Below are 15,676 nucleotides of genomic sequence, written 5' to 3'. Positions count from 1 at the left end.
AGACTGTTACATAAGGAATCTGCTGCAGAGCAGCACTGGGATCCTCCCTGCTTGGGGCTGCCCTGACATTCCCTGACAGGTGCTCCTCCCCAGTCCTCTCCTCTCCCAAGAAGATTTGCTTTTGGAGATTTGCTTTTGGAGCACCTCTGGCCTGGAGATTTGTGCAACAGGAAAATCTGTATTTAACAACCATATCACTTTGCTTTACTACCAGAACTTCCTTAATTTATGTGACATAAGAGTCAGGAAATGTTTCTTACCTTTAACATTTCAACTTGGTTTCCAAGTCCCTTTGTACACAGTTCCATGACTGAATAGGAACAGAAAGTGTCCCTTATTTTATACTGGCTGACAGTAGATAACCAGAGAAAAAGATTGGATTCCAGCTCCATAGGAGGAATTAAAATTGACTGATGTCCAGAATACACACTGTAAAGAACATTAACGGAGAAAACATTTTAGTGAAGCTTGTAGCTATCTTTAAATTAATATTTACTGTATCTGCACATTACATTCCTGGTAGTCCAAAGGCAGGTTTTGGGACTGCAGCTGAGGCAAACTGGAGCAGCAATATTTTAAAAACGCAACTTACTGTACAAGAATAACAGTTTATCCACATACAAACACACACTGACAGTGAAGGAAGAGAACTGGCTCAACCCCACAGAGAACAAAACCCCCCTTATTGCAACATGTAATCAAGGAAGAAAGGGAAGAGAAACCATTCTGAAGCCAGGAATATTTGGCAGCACAAACACACATAATCAAGATGGGATAACATCTTGCTAATCTGCAGCAAAAGGGAACATGTTGTTGTCAGTTCCAAGACAAATTCCCCCTTACTGTAAATTAAGTCATTCTGTAATGTCAACACGTCTGTAATGACACCCATTTCCAACCAAGAGTTAATCTGCCCCTCTCCCCAGAAAGTCCTACCTGCAAAGGCACCAGAGCACAAATCCCAGCCCGCAGTAGGGGTCCAGACAAATGGCAATCTGCCGGGAGGAGTAGAGCTCACACTGGAGCTTGATGGCCCTGCACAGGCCACTGACCGCAGCGTGGGACATCTGCAACACAGGGGACACTGCTGGGGGCCCAGGACAGTACCCAGGCACCCCCCAGGTGAGAGCAAAGGCAGCTCATGGAAAGCAGGCATGCAGGCAAGGCCGTGGTTTGGTTCCTGAGCTTCCACAGCAGAGGCAGAGACTGCAGAGCCCTGACACCAAGAGCTAAACTTGAAGCTGCAGTTGTTTGAGTTCCACCTCAACATGAGCAAGAACTTTCCATGGAGGTGGCAGCACTGGAACAGCTGCCCACGGTGGTTTTGGAATCTTCCTCTCTGGAGACATTCCAAACCCACCTGGACATGTTCCTGTGTCACCTGCTCTGCAGGACCCTGCCTTGGATTGGGGGATCTCCAGAGGTCCCTCCCAACCCTGACTACCCAGTGATTCCAACTCCAAACACACGTGAGCATTAACAACAGTCTAAGACTTTCCTTTTTAGTTTCTTATCCTCTTTTTTCTGACTGCATCCCTCTTGGGCTCTTGGTGGAGCTCAGAGCTCTGCTTCTCTCCCAAGGCAGCTCTCCAGGGGGAGGCAGCAGCAGAATTCCTGACCCCACTGTGCAGACCTGTTTCCCTCCTCAACAGAACTCAGTGAACTGAAGCCCACAGCTTTGTTAGAAGAAAATCAGGGTCTTTGTTTAAGCTACAACTTGGAGGAGGAGGTCAAGGGGATGTGGCTCAGAGGGTCAGGCAATTCAAGACACAAATACCCATCTCCTAACCCGTCATTATACCTTTACTCCTGTGAGCATGCCTGTTGTGGAAACACTAAAATCTAGATATGCCAACATTTCAGGTGTGGGTGGCTTATAGATCTGGGCCAGCCTCTTCCTGGGCAAATCATCTGTGCAAGAGAGAAACAAATGGATTAATTGTGATTACTTGACTGGTATTTGAAAGGAGAACACGACTTTCAAAACACCAGAGATGGAAGACAAAGCCTTCCATTAATTCTCTTTCCAGAAAAGACAGGCTAGTGTATGGCAAAACTCTTGCCAAAGCTCCTACATAGAAAATTATTTATTCTCAGGAAAAGGGAGAAAAGACGAACTCGTCCTTGTCTTAAGCAGACTAACGTTGTCTCCAGAAATCACTGTAATAATTTCCCATGCACAGCTCAATACAGAAGAGTTCTGAGTGAACAAGGGCACATTTTGGATTGCTTTTGTGCATATTCAAACAAATTCTCAAGAGCCACTCAATGCGATGGGGGACAGTCACCCCTCCACAGGACTTCAAGGAGCTTCTTGGCCAGGGAGCTCACCTGTGTCAATGATGGTTGGCCAGGTTTTCACATCCACAGCACCAGCTGCCTCTCTGGACTTGAGCAGCCTCATCAAGGTCTGGGTTGTGAGGATGCAGGCGGCTTTGCTGACCTGCAAAGATGAACATTCACTGAAACAAAGAGGCAGGAGCATGTCCCAGCAGCACTGCCACTGCAAGAGTTGATGTGCAGAGACTATTTCATCATCTGCAGCCAGTTTCTTTCAGCACACCTGAATTCCTTTCTCTGCCTTTTGCATACTCTGCTCTGCTTCCCCTTCACTAAACCCCCAGTGCAGCCCAGCCTGTACAGACCCTGGCAGAACCTCTAGAGCAGGTGAGAAGGTGTCACAGAGAGATCCAGCTTTCTTCTCCATCCTGTCTCATGGCTACTGGGCTTGGGAAGTGACTCAACTGCAGGATTTGGACTTCCCCAGCGTTAAGGAGTGTCAAGGTGAAATTCTGGCTGGCAACACCACGTGCTGGCAACACACCTGCACTCCATGTGTGAGGTGGGGGTTCTCTCTGCCATTTTATGAAGGAGAACACTGTCCCTCAGCTCCAAGATGTGCCTCAATCCCTCTCACACAGACACCACGAGCTTGGTCAACTGTGTCACCCAGGAGCACGAGGCTGGAGCAGTCAGTGTGACTCTCAGGAGCCCGTGACCAATCCAGCCCCGCTCCAGCCACAGTCCCTGTGACACATGTGTCACCCCTGGAGCCCAGGCTGTCACTCACCTCCACGATCATCCTCACTGTGGGCAGTGTTGCCACCAGGCTCTGGGCGTGGGGCGGGCGCACGGTGACGGGGACACAGCCCGAGTACAGGCAGCCGTAGAAGGCCGTGATGAGCTCGATGCCTGCAAGGACACCACAGCTGCACTGGGGGACACTGGGGAGGAACCCCTGGGCACAGCAGGGCAGTGCTGCCCCTCCCACAGCATAGGTGGGCAACAGCAGCACCCAGCAGCAAGGGCAGCACAAGGAAGCTGAGAAAGCTTGGGATAAGGAATGGGGAAAGTAAAGGAACCACACAGGAAAGCATCTCCATCATAGAGGAAAAGAACACCAAATGACTCAAAAGCCAGTCAGGACACACCAGTGAGCACCTCTCACTAGCACTGAGTGCCTTTCCTGTATTTCCAGATCCCAGTGAGAGTCCAAAGCAAGCCCAGGCTGTGTCTCCCCAGCGGGACTCACTCACCAGGAGGATAAAGAAGCACCACATTGTCTCCTGCATTGAGATGGCCTTTGTCACACAGCACTGATGCGATTCTCTCAGCTTTTTTGTGCAGCTGAAGGCAGGTGGCCGTGCACACAGTGGTTCCCTTGAAAGAAGACAAAAATGCTCTAAACAGGGGCTGCACAGCACATACTGGCTGCTCTGACATAAACCCAAGCTTGCTGGCTAGCAGGAGGCTACAGCTAAGAGTTACCTCTACCTAAAGGCTGCTGGTGCCCAGTGAGCCACTCATCCACTACAGTACCAAAGGACAGAGACGGAGTTAGATCTGCTCTAGAAAATTCTACCTTCCAGGGAGTCAGTTCAGGTCTTCTTGCACCAGAACCTTGCCAGAATATACTCAACACCATTGATAGGGATGGTGGCACCAAGGGATACACGATTAACTGATACAGGAACCAGTGGGACCTACAAACACGCTCAGTTTTAAAATGAAGTGTCAAATCATGAAAGCCATTTGCTGAAGTTTCAAGTTATAAATCTATGGGCAAAATCTGAGAGGTTAAAGAAAGGCACTGCAGAGGGCAAAAGATTTTAAAGACTCTTCAACTGGCACTGGATAACATGTGGACCTTAAAACCCAACAACTCAGCACCAACTGTACCTTGGCATTCAATAAAAGAAAGAGTGGGTGGTCAGGAGTCGCTTGAGCTCTCCACTGCAACACTTCTGTCAGGAACTGGTGCTGGAAGAGACAGGAAGGAATTCAACACCAGCTTTTCCTTCAGTGCTCCCCACCGCTGCTCTGCACACAGGAGGGAAAACTCCTTCCCATTCTGTCACAAATACTGATTTACCTTTTTAACTAAATCATTGTCTTCTATTTGACCCAGATCTCTCCCAGAGGCTTGAGCGATTCTCTTCCCAGCAACCAGGTTCCCCACCATCACAGAGGCAGGGCCCACACCTGTGCAGAGACAGCAGCACTTTGGGAAGGAGCAGAGCAAAGGTACAGAGAGTCCCTGCAGGATCCCACTGCTCCTGGGAATGAGCCTCCCTGATGGAGTTCAGCAGGCACTGCTGGTCTCTATTCATCAGGAGGGAGAATCCCAGTGAGTTCAAAGGTGGGAATTAAAATTCCTGACTAACACATGCAAAGAGAGGCCTGGAACAGCCCCAGCCACGGGGCACAAGAGAGGCCCTGGTCCCCAGCACGTGGGACAGGGAGGAGGACATCGCTGGGCCCCTGGGGCCGAGCCCTGAGCCCCAGCTCAACAATACCAAACAAAAGGGCTTCAGGTTACCTGGCTGTTTCTGCCTGGGCTTTGGCAAGTTTGTCACACAAGTGTGTGGGCACATGAGGATGTTGCAGGGGTGCAGAGAGCCCTCCAGAAAGTGCTGTTTGGTTTGGGAGATGTGGATCCCTCCCAGTGGAGTTTTTGGCAATGTGTTGGCTGGCACGAGAGCAAGGCAGTAAACACCCACTTGGTGAATGCTGTCAATGGCCTAGAGAAAGGAGAGATGGTCACTGGCATCCTTGGCACTGCTGGACACAGTCTGCTGCTGCTGATGCACTGACACACTGCAAGACAAATCCCTGGGCTTGTGAGTCAATCACCGCCATCCCATTTGACCTCTGCCACCAGCGAGTCCTGCAGTGAGCCTGAAATGCAGGGTACATCCTTCCCTTCACAGCCCATTTCATAGACACCAAATCCATTTTTAAATCCTTCATGACCAAAATCCCAAAATACCCATGGCTGCCTGATGAATCACACAATTCTGATCTAGGGATTGTATCCATCTGTCTCCTCTGAACCATCACACTCTGTTCCCTCCTGCCCGCCTCAGCATTCAGGCATCTGATCCATTATTCAGAGCATCAGGTACTTCCCTGATTTTCCACCCCAGCTTGCACACTTCACTCCCTGAATGTCATTCCTGGAATGACACACATGCAGTGCAGGCAGCTCTCAAAGGAAGTACTTGCTACTCATTCTTTTAGGACCACACTCATTCAGCTGTTCTGGCCTTTCTCTGCCCACTCGGTCCCTGCTGAAAAGGCATCTCCAAAGAAAAGGATAGCTTTAAAGCCAAACTCTGAGCTCTACATAATCCAGACCAAAAGCAGAACTCCAAAGCTTGATCTGCTCTGCAGGATGTCATTCCGGGGCCATCAGTGGCCTCTGCTCTGCCCACACCCCAAGAGCCGCAGGATTTCCCCTGGCTGTACCTGCAGCACCCGACTCATCCACTGGAAACTGTCCTCCTCAGATGCATCTGGCCTCTGCTCTGCCACCACCACGATCCTCTCATCGTAGAACACAGACACGGAGAACACAGCAATCCTAAGGAAAAGGGCAGAGCCACACTCCAGTTTCACTCCTCAGAAACAGGAGGCCAAGGGGAGATTAAAGACAGGACTTGGTCACAGAATTCACACTTGTTAAAAAAACCATGGGGCAAAAACAAGAGAAAAAGCATCAGACAATTAACATTGAGTCAAAAAGAAAGACTGGGGAGTACTTAAGAGGTTAATTCCACTTTCTGATGGAATTTCCATATGGCACAGTCCCTCATTCTCCCAACCTGCTGTCACATTCTTGTTCCAACTTCTGGCAAAGCCCAAATGAAAGGAGATTTAAAGACACCTACAGGATGGTTTAAAATCTCTCACTAAGTCTCGGAGATATGAGCTCCAGCTCTGCCTGAAGATCTAGAAAACTGTATCCACAACTGCGAAATACAAATCAAATATCTTTGGACATTAATGAAACTCTTCCTTGCTGCAGCAGCCAGCAGCTAACGACTGCAACTCTGCAGAGACAAAGAATTAATTTCTCCATGTGGCTGACTTATCTTGTTACTTGATTGCTTTCCCTAAAGCACAGACTTGATGAAAAGCCAGGCTGGATAGTGGGGAAAAGATCTGTGTTGGGCAGGATCAGGGCAACTACTACCTAAATCAAAAATATGTTTACTGTAACTGAGCTACCAAAGAGAAATCCAAGAAAGTACTAAAGCTTGTGTTTTGCTTTATTACATGCAGCAGGTGATGGGGTTTCTTGTGCTGACCTTCCTCTGTAAACTGTTTTTATTGACTCCACAGCCAGTCCAGTGGCCACGATGTCATCGGCGTTGTGCCTCCTCCCGCTCACTGTCAGCAACCCGTCCATTTTCCCAACCACAAACACCAAACTGCCCTGCAAGACAAGAAGGCAACTGTGAGGAACTCACAGCAAGCTCTTCTCACACCTCCCCAAAAAGCTTTCTTTCTTCCTCCCTCCCCAAAAGCTTTTCTCTGAAACGCTGAAGGGCCCGAGCAGTGCAGGCTCTGAGCCGCCTCACGTACAGGTCCAACAAATCCCAACAAGCCGGAGCGCACGAAGGGCACTTCCCCCACCGGAGAGCCAGAGGAGTTCACAGGGATCACCTGCAACACAAGGAAGGACACACACTGGAGGCCTGAGGAGAGAAAAACTTCCCAAACCACCCCAAAATTGTGGAGAAAAACCACCCCAAGAACTGCACTTAACATGAGTGAAGGGAAGAGGAGAAGGGCAGGGAACCCTTGGTACAGCCGGGGTGGGAGATGTTTATGGAGGGGATTCTGAGCATCTCTAACTGCAAGGAGTTTTCCAGTTCATGTTTTTAAGAACAGCATTAACACTTCAGTTACAAACCCAAGGGATTGCACAAGACCATGAATTTGACACAGAAAAGGGGGCAAGAAAGATGCATTCTGCTAGACATACCTCAAAAGTATTCTTTGTCACCCCTGCCAGCCCATAGTACATCATTCCTCCTGCTCTCGAGCTCACACAGATTTCACCAATCTCATCTGTTTTACAGAGCTGGGGTGGCCCATCTGGTTTCACTATACACATCATGCCTAGGACAAATCAGGCTTTGTTAAAAACAGCTCCCAAATTTTGCCCTGTGTGAGAAGTGACACGTTTAATTGTGACAGAAATGACTGAGCCCGGCACTGCCCCACCTCTCTCACACTGAGGCTGATGTGGGAAAGAACATTGACCCATTCTGCTCCTAAAACATCCCCAAAAACACCTCCCATCAGCCTCCTGCCTGTTTTTACCTCCTGGCATCACGTGCCCGACGTCCTGGACAGTGAGAGCAGAGTTTTTATCTTCGGTGTTGACCCGAATGACACCGAAACTCAGCCCGTTCATGGACAGGATGGCTCTGCCTGGCAGAGGGGCCCCGGGGACTCCAGGCCTGGGAAGGACACAAAATTAACAAATACACTCAATCAGGCACCCAGGCTTGGTGTTAGACTCAGATGGAGATGGCACAGCAACAGAAATAGGTGCATTCAGTGTCTCTGCTTTGCACAATCATTTCAAACTGTGATGACAGTCAGGATCCCTACCCCAATTTTCAATCCCTAAGGAATTGTGTTCTTGGGCACTGCAGCTCCTCTGCCAGCTCCTCATCTCACCCCATGGCAAACCCCAGCTCCCAGACCACATGACTTCAGAACTGTTTCTTACAGAAGGCAGCAATGGACAGAAACAGAGTATGAGAATGTCCAAATGATCTCAAATCTCAGGCTCTGGAAATCAGGAGGAGGAAAAGCAGAGCTCAGGCACTGCTGAGCTGTCACACACCTCAGAAATCACTTGGATTTCAGGAGGGAGGTTTAAAGCTCAGCAACTTGAGTACCTGAGCACACAGAGCAAATGTCAGAGGAGTTTATTACATGCTTAAATCAACTCTGACCAACCCAAGTGTGAAGAAAGCCCAGGCTGGATGACTCAATCTGTTACCTCCGGATTGCAACGGTCATCGCTTCGGGGGAGGTGGCACAGGGACAAATCGCCTCTGGCTTGAGCCCATGGCTCTGAAACAAGCTCAGGAAGGCATCACAGGAGGAAACAGACCCTAGGAAGAAAGAAAAGATGCCACTAGGACTTCACAGATATTGATTCCATGTCCATCTACAGGAAGGGTCAGGAGGGGGATTTGGGAAACTCCAGGAGGAAGCAGCCTCAAGCTGTGCTGGGGAGGTTTAGGTTGGACATGAAGGAAAATCTCCTCACTCCAAGGATGGTCAGGCATTGGAACAAGCCCAGACTGGATGTTCAGACACCGGATTCTGCCCAGAGCAGTGATGGAATCACAATCCCTGGAGAGATTTAAAGGACAAGTGGACGCGGCACTTGGGGACAGTGTTTAGCGGTGAACATGGTGCTATGTTAAGGGCTGGATTTGATGGTCTTAAAGGTCTTTTCCAGCCTGAACAATTCTCTGATTTTATAAACACTGCCCCTCATCCGACTCTCCCTTTTCCTGCTTTGCAGGATCTCTCACAACCCAAAGGATGGCAACGCAAAAAACCTTGAACACCCTTGTCCTGTGCCCAAGCAGCAGGAGGCAGAGCTCTGCCCCGAAGGAGAGCTCCAAGGGAGCTGATCCTGCTGCCAGGGGCTGCAGGGAGAGGCCTGGGCAGGGCTAGGGCCAGGCTGGGGACACTCACAGGGGTTGGCGCCGTCGGTGACGATCAGCATCCGCAGCGAGCTCAGGCTCACGTCTCTTTGGTCCCGGTGGGCCATCATGGCCCAGTGCAAGTCTCGACACTTCACGAGAGCAACTTTTGCTGCAACCAACACAAAAACACCACCTCAGGACAAATCAAAGCTTTCCAAGAGTTATTTTTGTAGAACTCACACAGTCTGAGACCCCCAAATGAGGGATTTCTCACCTAAGCAAGGAAGCCTTAAATAACTGAGGCTGCAGTAACAGCAAAGCCAACACACAATGGCATCTGCTGTGGCACTGCCACCACCTGAGCCAGGGTCTGTCCATCATCACAGCTCCTCATCCAAAGGCCACAAATCATTATCACCCTCTGAAAGCCCTCAGGGAGGCCAGGGACCAAGGGCTCCTGCTGCACTCTACCATTTCCTTGGTTTCATAAAAGAAACTGGCTCCAAGTCACAAGATCCCCATGGTGTTCCTCACGACTGACATGGCATCAGGACCTTGTGCACAGAAATAAATGGCAAAGTCCCATGTCCTCCTGAGCTGTCACATTCCTGTTCCAACCTCTGGCAAGTCACCAATGCAAGGAGTTTCACAAGTATCCACATGACTAGGGGCTTAAAATCTCCCACTGAGTCTTACAGACATGAGCTCTGGCACTGCTTGAGGATGTAGAAAATCACTGAATCTAGAAAATCATCACCACAAAATAAAAATCTACTACCTTTGGACATTAGTGAAACACTTGGCCCTTGAGATTTGTCATGGAAGGGCAAGAAGGGCTTAAGGCATTTGAGATTTTAATGCCCCTCACTCTTGGATCCTGACAATTCCAAGCTGAAGTTGTGGATCCCCCCCCAAGTTACCTTTGTGGGCATGAACCCTCTGCACCCATGAGAGAGGACAGGTTTTCATCACAGAATAGGGCACGCTGATAGTGTGCAGCTTGTTCATTACATTCTGAAAAACAGGGAAAAGATTGTTAGGAAAGGGATCCAAAACCTTTCATTGAGTTATTAGAAAAAAGAGTCACCCTCAGTGCCCATCAACTTCCACCCCATCATGAGTTCACAAAGGTTTAGTCAGGATGATTCTGTTGCTCCCCCAGAGAACTGGAGATTTGGCAGGGAGAGAATTGGTTGTTTGAACAGGTAATGTTCCCAGCCATGGACTCAAATGCTACTGTTACCTCAGAATCATGGAATTCTGGAATGGCTTCGGTTGGGAGGCACCTTAAAGCTCATCCAGTGCCACCCCTGCCATGGGCAGGGACACCTTCCATGTCCCAGGGTGCTCCCAGCCCTGTCCAGCCTGGCCTTGGACACTGCCAGGGATCCAGGGGCAGCCACAGCTTCTCTGGGCACCCTGTGCCAGGGCCTGCCCACCCTCACAGGGAATAAATTTTTCCTATTATCCCATCTAATCATTAATCTCTCATTACAGAGAGCTCTGGAACCAACTCACCGTTAGAATGCCATGCCACAGCCCTGCATCCTTCTTAAAATCCAACACATTCACTATTGTTTCACCTGGGAAAAGAAAGGTGAAGCTGTCAAGTGCAACGTGCCAGCGCAGCTGTGCCCATCACTGATTCTGGAATCTGCACAAGGATGAACATCCCTGATCTGTCAGCCCAGGGCCCTGTTTGATTACACGTGTTACTGAGCACAGCTCCCTGCCATGCAAAGTAACAACCACACGTCCATGCCTGAGCAGGAACACGTCCAGAAAGCTGCAAGGAAATCACATTTGGATATCCAGCTGCCAGCTGGAAATCACACTCCAGCCTGAGATGTCCATCAGTAGGACAGCAAGGGTCTGGAGCTCGTTATGCACGAGCAGGGGAGGGAAGGAGAGCCAGAGAACATCACTCAAGCCCTGACTCTCACCAGTAATGGGAGCTCCAGTGATGGATTCCAAAGGCAAACTTTAAATTTTAAAGCTCTGTGACCTACAGCTCTATAAATAGTTTCACTCGTGCATGTAGGGATTAGCTTGATTTACAAGGCAGACCAGAATAAACCATAAGCTATGGCAAAACCCTCTGGAATACCACCAGCACCTTCCAATCTCCATTTCTGGGTTCCCCAAAAAACCTCACAGGACCAGAACAGCCCCAGCCCCAGCAACTTTGGCATTTAGACACTATCAGCAATGAAAGACATTTCTATGGGTCATCAGTGCAGTGAGAGGGGACTCCAGCTTGGTGGAAAATGCTCTCTTTTTCATTCATTTGCTCCTATTTTGGTTCATCACAATAGACTCAGTAAATTCATAGAAATTATATAAATCCCCCTTTTTATTCCTCTTCATCATGGCACTGAAAATGATGCCATTTTGGATGGAAAAACATCACAGGTAATTTTCACTTCTGGGGGAGAATAAATCTGCACTTTCAAATTCTATTTATTTTTAGAAGTAAATTCTGGTTACTCAGAGGCAGCTGTTGAAGATATGAGAGGCAACCACTTCATGCTGTCAGCCTTTGATGTTCTGTGCCCTCACCCACCTTCAGAGTAGTTGCAGGCCTGAGACAAGGCTTGGCAATGAGCCAGCATGGCCACACGGGACACGGTGACACCCATGACACTGCCCTCCTTGCTGGTCTTGTACTGCAAGGAGAGAAGTTAAGAGAGAAATTAATGACGTTAAATCACAGAATCCACGTGAAAATAAAGTTTTCTCTCTGTGTGAAACCTTGGACCTGAGGAGATGGTTGTTGTGGTGGCACACATGGAAAATCTCCATGGAGATGGGAGAAAAAATGAATGTGTTTGTGTTTATTTATTTCAGTGTCACTGCTGCTCACAACATCTCTTCCTGCTCCTGCAACAAACTGAGAAGCCAATCTGTGTTCCAGGATGGCTGAACCACCACTGAAACTGCTGCAATCCTGTGGGAAATGGATTTGCAAAGAATTTTTAAAATTTAATAGAAAGATTACATAATTTTTGAGAATTAGAACTGTGAAAGATGCATTGTAGCAGGACCAGGCAGGAAAAAATAGAGGTGATTGGTGTTACAAGTAACAGCAGCATTGTGTAGAAAACCTAATAGGCTGGAAAAACTTCTTGCAATTTATAAGGCACTGTAACCAGAAAATAAGTTAGCTTCTGATGGAATGGCATTGAGGTTTACATCTCTTGTGTCTCACTACTCATCAAGACTGATAATAGAATAAAATCCTTTAAAACACCTCTCAATTGCCCTGTCTCAATATACACTGAGAAAACCAACACAATCCCTACAAGTTACCTTCTGGCACAGGAACAAAAATCAGCATTACTGCAAGAACAGAGAATTCCAACTGCTGCTGGCTCAAGCACTGCAGAAATGGGGTTATCAAGCACCACCTCAGAACTCAGCTGTCTCCATCCCTCACTTTTTTGGAACAAAAACAATTCTCCAACTTGTTCCAAGCAGTGCTCAGGGCCACAAAGGGATTCAAACCTAAAATGAGCTTCACAGCAGGCTGTCCCCAGTGAAAGGCTTGTTTCAGTGGCAGGGAAGTGGGAAGTTTGAGGGAGTGAGGTGAAACTATTCTCTCCCTGGTGATTAGAACATTAAATTCAGCTCACGGAAGGTACTTTCTATTCCCCATTCAGCATTTACCTCAATATATGCTGGCTCAGTTCCTGCTGCTGAGATGTTGGGCTGCCAGTCCTTGGGAGATTTGGAGAGATATTTTGAATCTGTCACAACCCATTTGAGTCTGGGCCAACCTGGAGCCAAAATTAAACGGTACATTAATATCAGTTTATTTATTGAGGGATTTATATTCTGCAAGAATACACTAAACCCCATCATTTGTCCAAGTTCAGTTACACAAGCTAAATTCCAAGCCAAGCCCAGCTACCAGCCAGAAAGTTCATCTCGTTTCTCATCAGGGAGTTCAGTGGGCAACAAGGTACTTCCTCTCCTCAGGGAAGATCCCTGCAGCATTCCTAAACAAAGCTTGTGAATAAAACTGCCTTGGGACCTGCCAAATGCCACCAAAGGGAGCTGAGCACAACCCTGGCTAGGGAGGTGGCTCCTTGTGACCCCCACAACAGCAGAGCAGCTGTGTCAGACACCACAATCACAAACCCTACACTCTTTGCTGATGGGATCAGGAGTTGCTCCTTTACCTCCCAAGTGCCTTCAGAGTCCTGACAGCTCCTTTCAGATGGTTCAGCTGCAGCACAAGTACAATCAAAAGCCAATCTGTAACCAACTCACCCTTAAACTGCACAATTTCTCCATTCTGGGTTTTTGGGAGCCCTTTCAGACACACTTCAGTGGTGAGGGCCAGAGCAATGCCACAGCTCCCCAGCAGAAAACCAATCTGCTGCCCACCAGCATCCTGAGGGAAGAGGGGAAAAGTCACTCCTGCTCAAAGATGACAAAAGTCAGCTTTCCCTTACCAAAATCCAAGGTTTGATAATGCTTTGGGGACTGGGGGAAGGAATGGCAAGGAAAAGAAGAAAACAACCCATTCCCACACAGGATCACAGAATCACAACTGGAGGGACTTGGGCTACTGGAAGGTGTCCCTGCCCATGGCAAAGGATGGAACTGGATGGTCCCTAAGGTCCCTTCCAAACCACGCTGTGACCCCATGAAACATGGCACTGGCAAGATTAAAATGCACTGGATGTGAAATCCAGGGGAAACAAGAGCTCCTGCCCAGCACCCAGGCAAGGAGTTCACCCCATCTCCTGGCATTAAAGGAAACCCAGATGCTGCAAAGAGGAATTGAGAGGCAAAAAAAGCAAAACATGTAATTGCACTGGGATAACGAGACCTCTCCATCCCCTGGAGCCAATTTCTGTTGCACAATGATAAAATGAGGAGGCTCACTCAGAAACTGGTTGGGCAAATACTGGAGAAGTTTTAATTTTGCATTTGGTTGCTATAGCAGTCTGTCACAGTGCAGAGAATGAAATCAAAGCTCTGTGAGTCCCTGAGTGTTCCCTGAGCTCATTGCCACCTGTCAGACCAGCTCCCAGCTCATTGCCACCTCTCCTGCCATAATGTTTGCCATGACCCCATTGTTTTCGTTACTCTTAGGAAATCCTGTAGTTTCACACAGCTCTTGACACGGCAATAATATGGCAACAGTGCAAAAATTCTGGTAAGGGTAGAGAAAACACTTTGCAAAAAGTGTCTCAAGGTTTTCAGGAGCACTGAGGACCTCTATGTCCAGAAAAATCAGAGCCTGGCAGAGCTCAGCAAGGCTGGACTGAGCCTCCTCCCATCAACCAAGGGGCTGAGATCCACACTCTAATCTGTTCTGAATAAATTATTTGCAGTAAAGAAGTGAAGACTGCATCATTTAGGAGAATTGACCATCTCCAGCTGCTCAGCACAGCTCTGATCAATATGTTTTTCCATTTTCAAATGCCAATCCAAGCTCCCAAAAGTCCCTGTTGGTACAGAGCTGCTCAGGCAGCAGCTGGGAGCTGTGCAATGCTGTCAGAGGCTGATGGCCTGACTCGGTTTCCATCCCACATCACTCCTCCAAGTTCCATCAACGTTACCTTTCTGGTAAGAGGTACCTCTATAGGCACTGGGATCACTTCAGCCAGGAGACAGCCATAAAACGCCACCATGAACATCACGGGGTCGTTGTTGGGATACACAAGGGCCACCTGCAACCCACAAGTTAACATTTCAAAATCCACATCTAGAGTGACTGAAGCTAGGAAAATTTGGTGGTATTTCACACTCTTCCTCACACAGAACGTGTGGAATGTGCCTGAGCTCCTCACAGTGCCCAGGCACGTGAAGGTTCACACACAGCCAAGACACAAGAAGCTGCTCACAGAGGAGCCAGGACCCCTGAAAAATCACACCAATCTCTGTCCCAAGCAGCCTTGTCCCTGGGGTCAGAGTTTCACTATGGTGTCAGTGGAAAGTTCCAGCCCCCAAACCCCTGGTTTTACTCCAGAGAGTCTCCAGGTCCTTACCCTGTCTCCAGGTTTTAACACAGGTTCATTTTTGGTTCCCAGTTTATTAAGCAGGGTGTAGGCCAGCTTGAGACTTCTGCTCCACAGCTTGCCTGGAAGACAGTGAACAGAGACTTGCAGAGCTCTGGATCAAGCAGACAAGAGAACAGCTCACACCTTGGCTTTTTTACCACCTACACTTACACTGCTCAGTGCACAACCCTGGCCAAGACCAGGAAGGTTTCTGCAACCCCTGTGAGCCCACGAGCCCTGTGCTCTCTCCGCTGCTCCTCTCTGGCAGCAGCTGAGCAGGGGAAGGCAGGGGAGGCTCAACTCACCATATGTGAGGGTATAAACTGGTTTTCCTGTCACGTCCAGGGCTGTCAGGCAGGGACACTTGGCCTGAGTGGTTCCCCAGCGTTGCAGAGCTGCTTCCAAGGCAGGAGGCCAGTTACAGACCACTCCCAGGGGCTCTCCCTTCACTGGGGTCATCTGGCGGCCCTCGGGCTTGGGCTGGTTGGGGTCAGGCTGGGGAACTGAGAAAATTCTACATCATTTCCAGTGTCTGTTGGTATTTCTAATATAATCCAGGTAAAATAATATTCCCTGTCTTTGCCCATTTGTCACCTGACAGTTCAGCTTGCAATAAACTGAAAATAATCCTAAAGGAATGAGGAAAAGCGTTTAAAAACCCATTCCATCCCATTTCCTGGGAAGTCTTGCACAGAACAA

The 15,676-nt window shown here is 48.6% G+C and overlaps 1 protein-coding gene across 6 annotated transcripts in view; it reads right to left on the bottom strand.

Moving 5' to 3' along the window:
- DIP2B (disco interacting protein 2 homolog B) overlaps positions 1–15,676 on the bottom strand; it is a 60,092-nt gene that overhangs the window by 7,598 nt on the left and 36,818 nt on the right. For 5 of the 6 annotated variants that reach the window (XM_030231612.2, XM_030231613.2, XM_018924119.3 and 2 more), the window contains 24 exons: positions 15,283–15,480; positions 14,966–15,057; positions 14,537–14,647; positions 13,236–13,359; positions 12,630–12,739; positions 11,527–11,629; positions 10,482–10,546; positions 9,884–9,977; positions 9,013–9,132; positions 8,303–8,417; positions 7,612–7,751; positions 7,271–7,407; positions 6,868–6,948; positions 6,591–6,718; positions 5,749–5,863; positions 4,820–5,021; positions 4,373–4,482; positions 4,180–4,260; positions 3,537–3,660; positions 3,071–3,192; positions 2,332–2,443; positions 1,802–1,911; positions 937–1,067; positions 261–429 (listed from right to left, as the gene is read on the bottom strand). In XM_030231612.2, the coding sequence (XP_030087472.1) occupies positions 261–429; positions 937–1,067; positions 1,802–1,911; positions 2,332–2,443; positions 3,071–3,192; positions 3,537–3,660; positions 4,180–4,260; positions 4,373–4,482; positions 4,820–5,021; positions 5,749–5,863; positions 6,591–6,718; positions 6,868–6,948; positions 7,271–7,407; positions 7,612–7,751; positions 8,303–8,417; positions 9,013–9,132; positions 9,884–9,977; positions 10,482–10,546; positions 11,527–11,629; positions 12,630–12,739; positions 13,236–13,359; positions 14,537–14,647; positions 14,966–15,057; positions 15,283–15,480 (2,894 nt within the window). The remainder of the gene's footprint in view (positions 1–260; positions 430–936; positions 1,068–1,801; positions 1,912–2,331; positions 2,444–3,070; positions 3,193–3,536; positions 3,661–4,179; positions 4,261–4,372; positions 4,483–4,819; positions 5,022–5,748; positions 5,864–6,590; positions 6,719–6,867; positions 6,949–7,270; positions 7,408–7,611; positions 7,752–8,302; positions 8,418–9,012; positions 9,133–9,883; positions 9,978–10,481; positions 10,547–11,526; positions 11,630–12,629; positions 12,740–13,235; positions 13,360–14,536; positions 14,648–14,965; positions 15,058–15,282; positions 15,481–15,676) is intronic. The other variant, XM_050983752.1, reaches the window with a different exon arrangement.

This window comes from Serinus canaria, chromosome 25 (genome assembly GCF_022539315.1).
Source record: "Serinus canaria isolate serCan28SL12 chromosome 25, serCan2020, whole genome shotgun sequence".
Classification (NCBI taxonomy): Eukaryota; Metazoa; Chordata; class Aves; order Passeriformes; family Fringillidae; genus Serinus; species Serinus canaria.
This window is presented reverse-complemented; position numbering and strand designations above follow the sequence as displayed.